Source organism: Babylonia areolata, chromosome 9, assembly GCF_041734735.1.
Source record: "Babylonia areolata isolate BAREFJ2019XMU chromosome 9, ASM4173473v1, whole genome shotgun sequence".
NCBI classification, from domain to species: Eukaryota; Metazoa; Mollusca; class Gastropoda; order Neogastropoda; family Buccinidae; genus Babylonia; species Babylonia areolata.
In genome coordinates this window covers 11,900,165-11,912,345 of record NC_134884.1, presented here as the reverse complement: position 1 = coordinate 11,912,345, position 12,181 = coordinate 11,900,165, and the positions used below count along the sequence as shown (strand labels likewise).

The window sequence follows — 12,181 nt, the reverse complement described above, 5'->3', positions numbered from 1 at the left end:
AGCGATCTGGCGTCGGAGAGACTATCACGGACCGTGTGTCGAATCTCATCCCTAACAAGTCGAAGGACTGACTTGGGGACAGATCGCATTTCTCCTGGTTCGTGAGGAAGCCCAGTTGGGAGCAAAGGTCTAAAAATCTGGCCGTATGACTCGCACAGGGCCTGCGACTGGGCCAGGATAAGCCAGTCATCCAGGTATACACAGAGACGAATGGATTTCGACCAGACGATGGACACCAATTCCCGCACCACCTTGGTAAACAGGAAAGGGGCAAGGGACAGACCAAATGGGAGGGCCGAGAACTGGAACACCTTGTCCCTCCACATGAACCTCAGGTACCGACGGGATGCCGGATGGATGAGGATATGAAAATAAGCATCTTTCAGATCGATAGAGGTAGCCCAATCGCCCTGTTGAATGGTCTCCCGAATCTGTGCCTGTGTGTCCATCTTTTTTTTTTTTTTTTTTTTTTTTTTTTTACCCGGACTTTCTTGGGTCGACCATCGTTTTATTTATAAAAATAAAAATAAAAAAAAAGGCAAGGAACAAAATAACAGCAACAAAAAGGATACAGTGAACCTAAGCAATCACACGCACACACACGCACACACACACACACACAAAAACCGTGACAATAATCAAAAGCAATACCCTGCATTCCATAACTATGTCGTTTTTTTTCCCCCACTTACATATAGATTTGTTTCCCTTTTCTTTAAGATTCATAAGGTATTATATAATATATCGATGTCTAATACTGAATTGCTGTTCAAAGATCAGTTGTAAAATAGACAGTCTTTTTGTTTTTTTAGCAATACTGATACACATTTTACCTATCAAAATAATATGATTTATTTTTATAAGGTCATGTTTGCTATATCTGTCATCCTGAATTCCAAATAAAACGTCTGTGGGATGTAATTTCATACACTTACCAGTATTTCTAAGTATCAAATTTTCTATGTTTTTCCAAAGTATTTTCACAGATGAGCACTCATAGAAAAAATGTTCAATAAAATCAATTTTACCAGGACAGTAGTAACAATTTTCTGAGTCTACTACTTCCATTTTTTTTAGAATAATGTTTGTTGGGTATATATTATGACTTATTTTCCACTGCAATTCATGTAAGCGTACTTCTTTTGTTGCTTTCCTAGGTAAAATCCATGTATCATGATTGAAAGAAAAGTCAAATTTCCTCTTCCAAAATACACAAATATGTAGGTCTATAGTTGTACTTTTACTTCTACTTTTAAGATATTTCTTTATTTCTTTTAGTTTTGCATTGAATGCGTTTGCATCACAAATAGAAGTTTCAGTAGATTCCATTGGTAATCCATTGTTTTGTATCCAGGTCTTCCACTGTAATGGAATTGCGTTGTATAGAGCATTGTATTCGAATATTGTGATTCCTTTAGCCTGGTTCAGTGAAAATGCAACCTCATTTAAATCTAGAAGTCTTTTTTCTGTTTTATGTATTATGTCTTTTATGTGTTCTATTCCACTGTCTATCCAGTTTTGAAAACATAGCACATTACCTTTATATTGTATATTATTATTGTGAAACAACATCTGATTGTGAAAATTATGGATGTTCACTTCTTCTCTTGTTACTATATCTTTACTGTTCAAATATGTTGTAATTACATCCGACCAAAAATCGTTCTCTATTTCTTGTAATTTTATTTGCTTTGCTCTACAGTTTACCATAAATATTTTACGATGATTTTGTATTTTGTTTAGATGCCATCTGGGTATTATAGTCCAGTTTTCTTCCCGTGCATGATAAAATCTTCCAGCCCATTGTAAATGCATGCATCTTTGAATTTCTAATATATTTACCATATTTAACCCTCCTTCATTATAATCACTTTCCATTGTTTTTCTTTTCACTTTCTCAAAAGCTCTACGGTTACTATGTTTTCTCTGCCAAATAAATTTGTAGAATATGGTGTTGATCTGTTTCAAAGCTTTTTCTGGGATGCCAATGGATTGCATAACATATGTAAGTTGACTTAACAAGAAAGTTTTTGTTACAAGAATTTTACCGTGTATGGATAGGTCTCTTTTGCTCCACTGTACTATTAATTTTTGTATATTATTTATCCTATCTCTCCAGTTTTCTTCAATGTGTTTTGCCATTTTGTCTTTCTGGAAGTATATGCCCAAAATTTTTATTTTGTCAACCAATACAAATGGGAGATTCTGTTCAGTGATTTGTCTGCCCATCTTCATTGCTTTCGTTTTGTGTAAATTTAATTTCAGCCCAGAAAATTTCTCAAATGACTTAAGTATTTCTATGGAAGTAAACATGTCCTGTCTATTTTTCAAAAATAAAGTCGTATCATCTGCCAATTGTTTAATCTTTAAATATATATCTTGATTATTGCCCATAGTTGGAGTTTTGATACCCGTTATTGTACTATTCCTTATCTTGACTGCTAGAATTTCCATTGCAAGAATGAATGCAAGGGGAGAAAATGGACATCCTTGTCTGATTCCACAGTTGACATCGAAGGGTTCAGATAGCCAGCCGCCATGGTTTATGGAACTTTGCGAATTATTGGAGAGTACAGATACCCATTTTTGAAAGTCAGATCCGAATCCGAATACTTTAAAAGCTTGTAACATGTATGCTTTAGATACAGAATCGAATGCCTTAGTATAATCTAATGCTAACAAATACCCTGCTTTACCAGTTTTATTAAGATAATTAATGACATCATCAATACATCTTATGATTGTAGCTATGTTCCTGCCTTTGATATATCCCACCTGATCTTTGCTGACTAAGTTATTTACTACACTACCCAATCTTTCTGCTAGAACCTTGGCTAGAATTTTATAATCTGAATTAGTTAAAGTTATAGGTCTCCAATAACTCAAGTTCTCCCTATCTAAATCTTTACTTTTATGTAATAATGATATGATACCCTGTCTTTGTGTAAATGACAGTTCTCCTATTCTGAACGACTCATTGAAAGAATCGGTTAGTAATCTGCCTATTTTTCCCCAAAAGAATTTTAAAAACTCTGTCGTCAGACCGTCACTCCCTGGAGCTGATCCATTTTTTAGTTTTCTGAGTGCAGTTGTGGTTTCTTCATAAGTTATTAACCCTTCGCATGCTAAGGCTTCGTCTTCATTTAACTTTGTAAAATGTTCGTTTTCAATGAAATTATTGATGGCTTCCTGTATATTTCTTTCCATTGTTGTTTGGTTATATAAGGTTTTGTAGACGGACAGCTGTTCTTGTAAGATTTTCTTTTGATCTGTAATAATTTCACCCGCCTCATTGCGCAAACTGGTAATAATTTTATTTTTACATCTAGCTTTTTCAAGATTTGTGAAATATTTTGTGTTTTTTTCACCTTCTTCAATCCATTTTACTCTAGCCCTTACCTGTGCTCCTTTAGCTTCATTCGTGTACATTAAATCTAAATCGTGTTTCATTTTCAAATAATCAGTCTGAAGATCTTCATTTTGAGGACTGATTAACAATTTTTTTTCCATTTCTTTTAGTCGATTCTGTAAGTCCAGTGATTTGTTTCGATTTTTGCAAGCCCATGTTTTTCCGAACTCGATGCAGAGATTTCTCACTTCAACTTTGCACAGCTCCCATTTAACTACGCTGCTTTGATCACTATGTTCTAAACTGACAGAATCTAACAAAGCATTCATTTTTGTAACAAATATTTCATTTTTAAGATAACTATTGTTGAATTTCCAGTACCCTGGACCACGAACAAAGTTTCCCTCACTAATTTCTAGAACGACAGCTTTATGATCAGAGTTTGGGACAGTAATGTGTTCACAAGAAACACAGGAGGGCAACAAGTTATCAGAAACAAAACAGTAATCCAAACGCCGTGCAATGAACGGATTATGCCTGTGCCACGTGAAGTCTGTGTCAGTGGGGTGGTAAGCTCTCCATGCGTCAGTAAGGCCTGTTGTTGTCAGAAAATGTCTTAAAGAAATAATTTCAGATTTGTCATGAGGGAGACCAGATATTATATCTAGCTCATTACTGAGTACAAAGTTGAAATCACCAAGAACTACTAGATTATCATTCATATATTCAGCTAGTATTTCACCCATATTTTGAAAGAATGTCAGTTTATCGTTTAAATTGTTAGGTGCATATAAATTTACTATTGTAATATTGTGTTTTTCATTGGATACAGTAATAATCAACATTCTTTCGTGTGACTTAAGAAAATTAACCTCTCCATGAAATCGTTTTGAAATCAGAAATACTTCACCTCTGCTTCTGTTTGTACCTTCATTATAAAAAATCGCGCCGCCCCACTCTTTTGTCCACATATCTATTTCATCTTTTGTAAAATGAGATTCTTGTAAACAAATTATATCATATTTTTTTCCCTTTAAGAATCTAAATAATGATTTTCTTTTCAATTTATTTCTTAGTCCCCTGGTATTCAATGAAGTTATAAGTACTTTATCCATGATGATAATGTAAAAAAAAAATATATATATATTATATTTCACTGAAACTGGATCACATCAAACATCATTTATCATTCAATCACAATTCAGTCTCAAAGTCCATAAATCACAAGCCAGGTCGTCATCATCGGGCAATCAAAGTCAGTACCGTTCTCACCGCCATGTGACAGCGGTCTCTGCCTCTGTGTCCAGTCCGTCCTCCGCTGACATCACAGGGCTGGGGGAGCGCCAGTCCTCCCTCCTCTGCTGCTTGCCCCTCCTCTCCCTCGGGCTGCGTCGATCTTTGGAGCGGCCACGTTTGGGGGTGTCCGACCTGCTGCGGGGAGCGTGTTCAATGGACGACAGGATGGTGGCCTGGTGCACGTGGTGCGGGTTCTGTCACCTCGACCAGCTGATTTGTCACTGTCAGCTTTCGGGTCATTGGCAGACTGTTTGTGTGTGGTATTAACGCTGCTTTTGTTTTTGTTTTGTTCCGTCTGACTGTCTTCTGTTTGCTTGTCTGTATGTTTGTATGTATGTTCACAAACAGGATCACCCCGTTTATGACCTGGCAGTTTGCAGTCTCTGCAAACAATATCACTGGAGCATGATGAAACATGGTGGTCAGGTTTCAGACATCGTGAACAAATAATTGTTTTGGGAACAGTCTTTTGTTCTCTATGGTAAAGTTTGGCAGAAAAAATGTTAATTCTAAGGATTTTATCAAGGGGGGTGGGAGGAACAGTAATAAAAACAAATCTGCGACCAGTCAGGAATCTAGTGAGCTTGTTGTCTTTATCTCTTGCTCTCTCCATTTTAATTGATGATCTGAGTTCACAGCCTACCTTTGCTAAAGAATGTTCGATCTCTGAATCTGCTAACGAAATAGGAATACTATCAATCCATAGTTTTGTTGTTGGTTTTTCCTCTCCCGAGTCTCCGTGCAAGATAAATGGATTTGTGTTGGATACCTGCAGTACAGTACCTCTCAAACGCAGTCCTTTGACCAAAAGTTCCGTATGGGACTCCTTGGTGGCAGGGTAGATCCGCCAAAGACCTCGGATATCCTGAGCTCCGAGAACAGAGCCCTGTCCTGATGATCTTTCCGCTGCCAGACACATTTCCAGCACAGTGGGCCGATTGTTGTCAACATCTGGGATGTCTTTTTGTCTTAAAAAGACCAGGTTGACTGTCGACGCCGTGGCCATAGTAGACAAACAGAAATGCCGGGGGCCAAAGGAAAACTGAGATGGAAAAATCTCGTACTTCAACTGACGGAGCCGGCGAAACAAACAGCTCACGGCTCACAAAACAATTCGGTCAGAGCAGAGAGCGTGACACTCGCGTCCGCACACCACGAGAGCCGCTCACCGAAACTGTGTGTCCATCTTGAATTTGATTTTGGGGAGGAATTTGTTGAAGGGGGACAAGTCCAAGACTGGTCTCCACCCTCCTGAGACCTTTGGAATCACGAACAACCAGCCGTAAAAACCGGGGCCCGGGTCCGAGAGTTGAGATATCGCCCCTATAAGGAGTAGGTGCGATATCTCTTTCTCTAAGATGCTCTCCTGCTCAATCGAGCTGGGCACATAAGGAGGAGTGGATCTTAGAAGGGGGCGGTCCTCCGCCCAAGGCAGCATGTACCCCGACTCTAGCACCGATACAATCCCAGAGCATGCCACTGATGTGCATGCCAGGACAAGTTTCCTACTTGGAGGGGCTGAACGACTGGCGGTGCTGAATTGGGGCCCAGTCATTGGGGGTGCTGCCTTCTGGCCTTGGGCATGGCCAGTCGGCTTGGACGGACATGAGGTGGTTTATTCCTCTGCCGCTGATTCTGCGCACGCCGCTTTGACTTAGGTGGCGTGGTATATGGAGGGGCCCTGGTGGCCGGTCTCTTCAATGGCATAGAACCCTGGCACCCCTGGGAGGTGTGGGTTAAATATGAGGCCACCTCCCTGTTTGTCTCTCCCCTGTGGCTGACAAAATGGGGCGCATACTGGCCGAAGAGGGAGTGCTGCTGTGCTGGGATGGACCGCAGGGCAGCCCTCTCCTCTACTGGAATGTTAGAGAGGTGGAGAACATCACGCCGCGCTAGCACAGTATTGAAGTGAAGGCTGGTAGCTGTGTCTGCAGCTGCCGTGAGACCAGATGCTACCCTATTTCCAAAAGTGTTTAACCTCTGGTCGGTGAAGAGGCCCGGCGGGACAGAGGAAGGAGACCCCGTGTTTCTGATTAACTGGACGCTGTTCCCACAGCTCATTGGCCCTGTGGAGGAACGCGTCGAAGAAGGTATAAGCCGTGGAAACCTCGAGGAGGCAGCGGAAGTGGGGAAGGTGGTGCGCTGTGAGACCAACATCCTGTCCTGCATGGAGGGCTCTGCTTCCCTGTAGGCAGGGTGGTCCTGTGTGTACCAGGACCACACCCCTCCCTTGGAGGAATCTTTAAGGAACTTGCCTGGGGAAAAAGCACCCGGGGCAGAGAGGGACTCCCCGCCTGGAGGAGGGATGGAAGCAGCACCCCTGACAGTGCGGCCTGGCTTATTAAGCCATTCCTGCACCATTTCTGGCACTCTGAGTCGCCTTGTGGTTCTGAAGTTAGAGTCACATGGCCTAAGGAGAGTCAAGGATAACAAAGTAGCCTGAGGGACTGATTCGGCATACATGACCCTATTGGGGAGGGTCAGTTCGAGCTCGGCAAAGTCCGAGTTTGGTTCAGGCTGGTCCCTAGGGAGGCGTGGGCTCAATCTGTCCCCCTGGGATGGGGGCGAAGAGTGCTCATCCGCTTGTTCGTCATCATCTGAAGACAGGGGCTCCCACTCTTGTTCGCAGTCCATCCCCTGCTGGGTGCCATCCCAAGTGGATGTACCCGCTGGGGCGTCCTGTAAGCTGTGGTCAGCCCAGCGGGATGAGCTGGGACGGTCCCAAGTAGGGACCATGGCCGCAGCTGTTATGTCCTTGACGCCTGAAGCGGGTGGGGAGCGCGTGGACCGTAGGTCCAACCATACTTGGGATGGTGGGTGCCACACCTTCTCAGAGAGGGCGTCCCTGGATGCAAGAGGGACCCACAAGTGCTGTGACGGGACAAACTCCCACTCATCTCCCTGTAGGACCGAGGGCTGGGTAGGTGGGAACTGCAGGCTCCCCCGGGCTGAGCGGGGCCCCTCGGCAGCCGTCGGTCCTGACAAGGAGGCCATTGTGACTGTGGAGGTCACCTGTGGGTTGACAGAGGCCCGATTTGTGAACTGAGTGGCAATATTGGTCGAGGAGCTCGACCTGACCGACAAGAAGTCAATCCCACTTGTCGGGGCTGTGTGTGTCACCGTGAGATGTGCTGGGTTGGGTCCGGTGGGGAGTGGACAAGGGGTTGGCCCCTGGTCCTCCTGGCAGCCCAGCGTGCACCATAGGTGCGCCACAGTACAGGTAGAATGGGGGTAACCACCTGTGGGCACCAGCCATCCTGTGACCCCAACCCCAAGGGTCACTGGTGCCTTGACCTCCATGAAGGGAAAAACCTGGCCAAGTCGGAGGGAGGTCAGGTCCAACTTGGGTGTCAGTCTCGCCCGAAGACAGGCAGGCTGACTGCCCGGAACCGCCTGACACGCGCAGGCCTCCCCCAGCAGGGAAGACTGGCCGGATCGCGGGAAGACCTGCAGAGCAGGTGGCCACGCACCCCAAATCCCCTCCCATGGGGAGACTGGGGTGGCTTGGCCCGTGGTGGGCAAAGTAAAGGTCCCCCCCCGCCCCCCAGAACCAAAATTTTTCCTCCCCAGAAGGTGGTGGTGGAGGGGGGTCGACAGAGGAGGGAGGAGGGGGAACAGCAATGGGGCCCCTAAGGGCTGTCTATGAGTGGGGACCCGGGTAACGGCCAGGTGCAGCCTCCCCTTGGGAGTTCGCGCCTAGCCGCAAGTCCCCACCACCAAGAGAGGACTTGCCACTCCCCTCCCCCCCGCCTCGCACTGGGACACCTCGGGAGGCAACGCTCACACCCCTTTCCCCCTGGTCCCCTTCATGACCGTTTCACTGGTACGAGTGTCGCCTCTGCGATCAACATCTAAAGACGCATTGCTGCGGTCCGTATCGGGAGGAATCATGAGCTCTCAATCCCAGCCTCATGATTCCTGCCTTTGTGGGATGGCATACGAGGCATTGTACCCGCGCTTAGGCACCCAGCGAAAATCCAATCCCAAACAGAGAAAGGAAAGACAGGATCGACTTAGAGGTAGAGAAAAACGAATGAATCGAGGGGGCCGAGTCAAATCAAATACACAGAATGTAAGAATACAATAAACACAAGCCGCATGCAGCAAAATAAGGCCAAATGAATACGTTTAATAGCCAAAAAAAGCGTAAGACAAGACAGAGCGTGGACCTGACAAGATGGCATGGAGAGCCTTGGCCAAAGGAATGATTCAGCGCTTATACTTAGCTTTTAGAGGCGTTTGATTGGCTAAGAGCAGACCGGGCAAGACGGCTCGTCTTTTCACTGTTAGCCGCGCAAAATTTGGCCAAGCAGAGCAAACCGATAGGCCTAGTTTGCATCAGTTTGACATGGTACAGTATATGACACCAAACCTACACTTTTAGACACTTTTGAGCATAATTTTTTTCTGATTTTTTAAGAGGGTGATCATTATGCAAAAGTCATCAATACTTCCAGACATCAAAGGGTTAACAGATCTGTTTATTATAAACCACTAGCAACTTTCTCCAAGTTAAATTTATGGAGAATGTTTATGCTGCAAGTCAGTGACAACTCAAAAACAAGTATTACTGCATTTAGTGGAAAACATGTCAGTTTAGATAACTTAATGTTTGATGATTGATCAAAAAGAAAGACAAGGACAAACCTCTGAGAACAGTTGGTCAGAGTGAGCAGAAAGATGGGGCTTCAATAGGCATTGCAGCTTGTCAGTCATACCCACAATATCTTGATTTCTCTTTGAAGGAGGCTCATCTGTTAACAAAAAGTATCCCAAAAATACAAATCAAAGAAAAGTATTGCATGCTAAATCATGTTTTTTTTCCGATTCTGGACCATTGCTTCCATTACTAGTCATGCATTCGATCCACAGATAATACAAGCAGATATACAGATAGATAAATACAGATCTATAGATAAATATATAGATAGGTAGGTAGGTAGATAGACAGACAGACAGTCAGACAGATAGAGATACAGAGCTCTAGACCACAGGGGGGTGGGGGGGGGGGAGGGAGTGTGTGTGTGTGTGTGTGTGTGTTCGTGTGTGTGCTTTTCAAACAAATCTACTTACTGGATCACTAAACTTCATACTCAATAGACCCAAAAACTTGGCACATATAAGCTCAATTGATGAGGAAATTCAGTGTTGATAATGATGGCATTCAATATTAGATTAGTAGAGTTTTAACTTAACCGTAACATCAATCTTTCATTATAAATTTACATATTATGTAATTATATACAATTTATACATGAAAGTCTTAATATGCGACTTAATTATTTTTAAACTTGCATTGTGGCCATGGATGTGAGTGTGAGTGAGCGTGTGTGTATGTGTGTGTGTGTTTGAGTGTGTGTATGTGTGTGTGAGAGCATGCGCATGAGCACACGTCAGTGTGTGTGTGTGTGTGTGTAAAGGTTTCCTTGTTATTATATTTATCCACCCCTCCTCTCACCTTCTAATTTAGTTCATACCTCCCACCCCCATCTCCACCCTCACCTGCTGTCCATCATTTTAAAAGATATGTATGTGTCACATACATATCTTTTAAAATGATGGACGTTATTGTGTGTATTATATATAGAGAGATATATAGACATATCTAATCCGGTTTAATTTTAAGATTAAGACTTATTAACTAATGTATTTGTATGTCGATCATTTGTATTATATGGTTGACAAATCTGCTGTGATGTTGAAAGTGCAATGCCGTTCTGTCCCTGACCCGCAACTATTTCCCATGTTTGTGTGAATGTTCTGATTTAATGATGGAATAAATGTCTCCATTTTCAAAAGTTAATTTCTCTTAAAATATTTTCTCTACGATGAGCCTGAAGGCGAATTTCTGTACTCTGTCTAAAAATATTATTCACATTGACTTCATTAGAGCAATTTGACATTTTGTATGCTTCTATTAAATACCCTTAGCATTCTACCCTTTAATGAATGCAGATTTAAGTAATTAAGTCTCTGTTGATAGCTCATAGATCTGCATTCTTTTAATAACTTAGTTGCTCTTCTTTGTACCCTTTCTATAGCTATAGATTGTCTCTTGAGGTATGGGTGCCACACAATATTACCTTATTCCACTTGTGATCTAACCAATGCTTTATACAGTGTAAGAAATATATCTTTATCTAGATAGGTAAATGTTCTCTTAATTATTCCTATCATCTGGTTGGCTTTACTTATTATATTCTGTATATGTATGTCAAATGATAGTTTATCATCAAAAATTATGCCAAGGTCCTTCCCACTTTGTCATTTCTCAATGTCCTGTGTGGTGTCTTCTATTGTCATATGGTATTTGTTTTCCGGATTTTTTCTTCCCGTGTGCATTACTTTACACTTTGATACATTAAAATATAGATTCCATCTATCAGTCCAGTGAGTTATAACTATAAGCCCTTTTCTAGTGTAGTATTATTTTGTGCATTGCCGTAAAGTTTAGTATCATCTGCAAATACTCTGCATTTGCTTTCTATACTTTCAGGGAGGTCATTTATGTATATTGTAAAAAGCACTGGGCAAAGTATGCTACCTTGTGGTATACCACTAACAACATTTTAATTTGTTGACATTTTTTTCTCCAATTCTACCCATGTTCTTTCTGACAAGTTTTTTGTCTAATTCAGCTTTGGTTCAGGCAGTAAAGTGATTGATTGATTGATCAAGCTGTTAGCACTCACAAAAGACCAAAATGTAACCGACACTTTCTTCCAATGTGCCTCACACATTACTTGGTGAATATATTGTGGTTTAAATGCCACTAATTTCTTATTGATCAAAAAAAAAAAGTTCAGAAAATATCGTACTTAGCATCAACATTGCATGTCATCACAAAGATGTTAGATCAGACGGGCTTTAATGCAGAAACGCTGTAATTAAATCGTCTTTCTTTTTAAACCGTTCAAGTATAATATTACAATCTCAAAACTCACCTTTTCCCTCAGCAATAAGTTCAATTGTGGCAGGTCCACAACTACATGCATGTATATGAATGTGTATTGTGTGTGCGTGTGTCTATGTAAGTTTTTGCCTGCCTATGTGTGCGTATGTGTTAGGGTAGCTGTTAGATACACATGTATGTTAAAATGTATGTATGCAGTGTGTGTGTGTGTGTGTGTGTGTGCGTGCGTGCGCGTGTGTGTGTGGTCACATTTTGGTGTGTGTATGTAACATAGATATAATGTTTTATGTTATCAAAAGCGTTTTTGTAAAGCACCTAGAGCAGATTTTTGGATAGTGTGCTATATAAGTATCCATTATTATTATTATTAATCAAGGAAATCAAAGTACGTTGTCAGCACAACCCCCTACCTCACGAATGACAACACAAAGATTTTATTTATCATGACTTATGGCGTTAACAAAGCGTGCAATAAAGTAATATAGAACAGGATAACACACCCATCGCCATTTAAACTGAAACCACAATGATAATCAACTGGGTTAAATCCTATGATCGGGCGTAAAATCAGTCCTCAACATGGGAGCAGTAAACCTTTGGCAACCATTCCCGCGTTTCGTCTA

The 12,181-nt window shown here is 42.1% G+C and overlaps 1 protein-coding gene across 2 annotated transcripts in view; it reads right to left on the bottom strand.

Moving 5' to 3' along the window:
• LOC143285717 (uncharacterized) overlaps nucleotides 1-12,170 on the bottom strand; it is a 114,010-nt gene extending 101,840 nt beyond the window's left edge. For both annotated transcript variants that reach the window (XM_076593122.1, XM_076593123.1), the window contains exons 1-2: nucleotides 12,059-12,170; nucleotides 9,293-9,399 (exon numbers count right to left, since the gene is read on the bottom strand). In XM_076593122.1, the coding sequence (XP_076449237.1) occupies nucleotides 9,293-9,399; nucleotides 12,059-12,068 (117 nt within the window). In that variant the 5' untranslated portion in view covers nucleotides 12,069-12,170. The remainder of the gene's footprint in view (nucleotides 1-9,292; nucleotides 9,400-12,058) is intronic.
• Nucleotides 12,171-12,181: the final 11 nt, after the last annotated feature.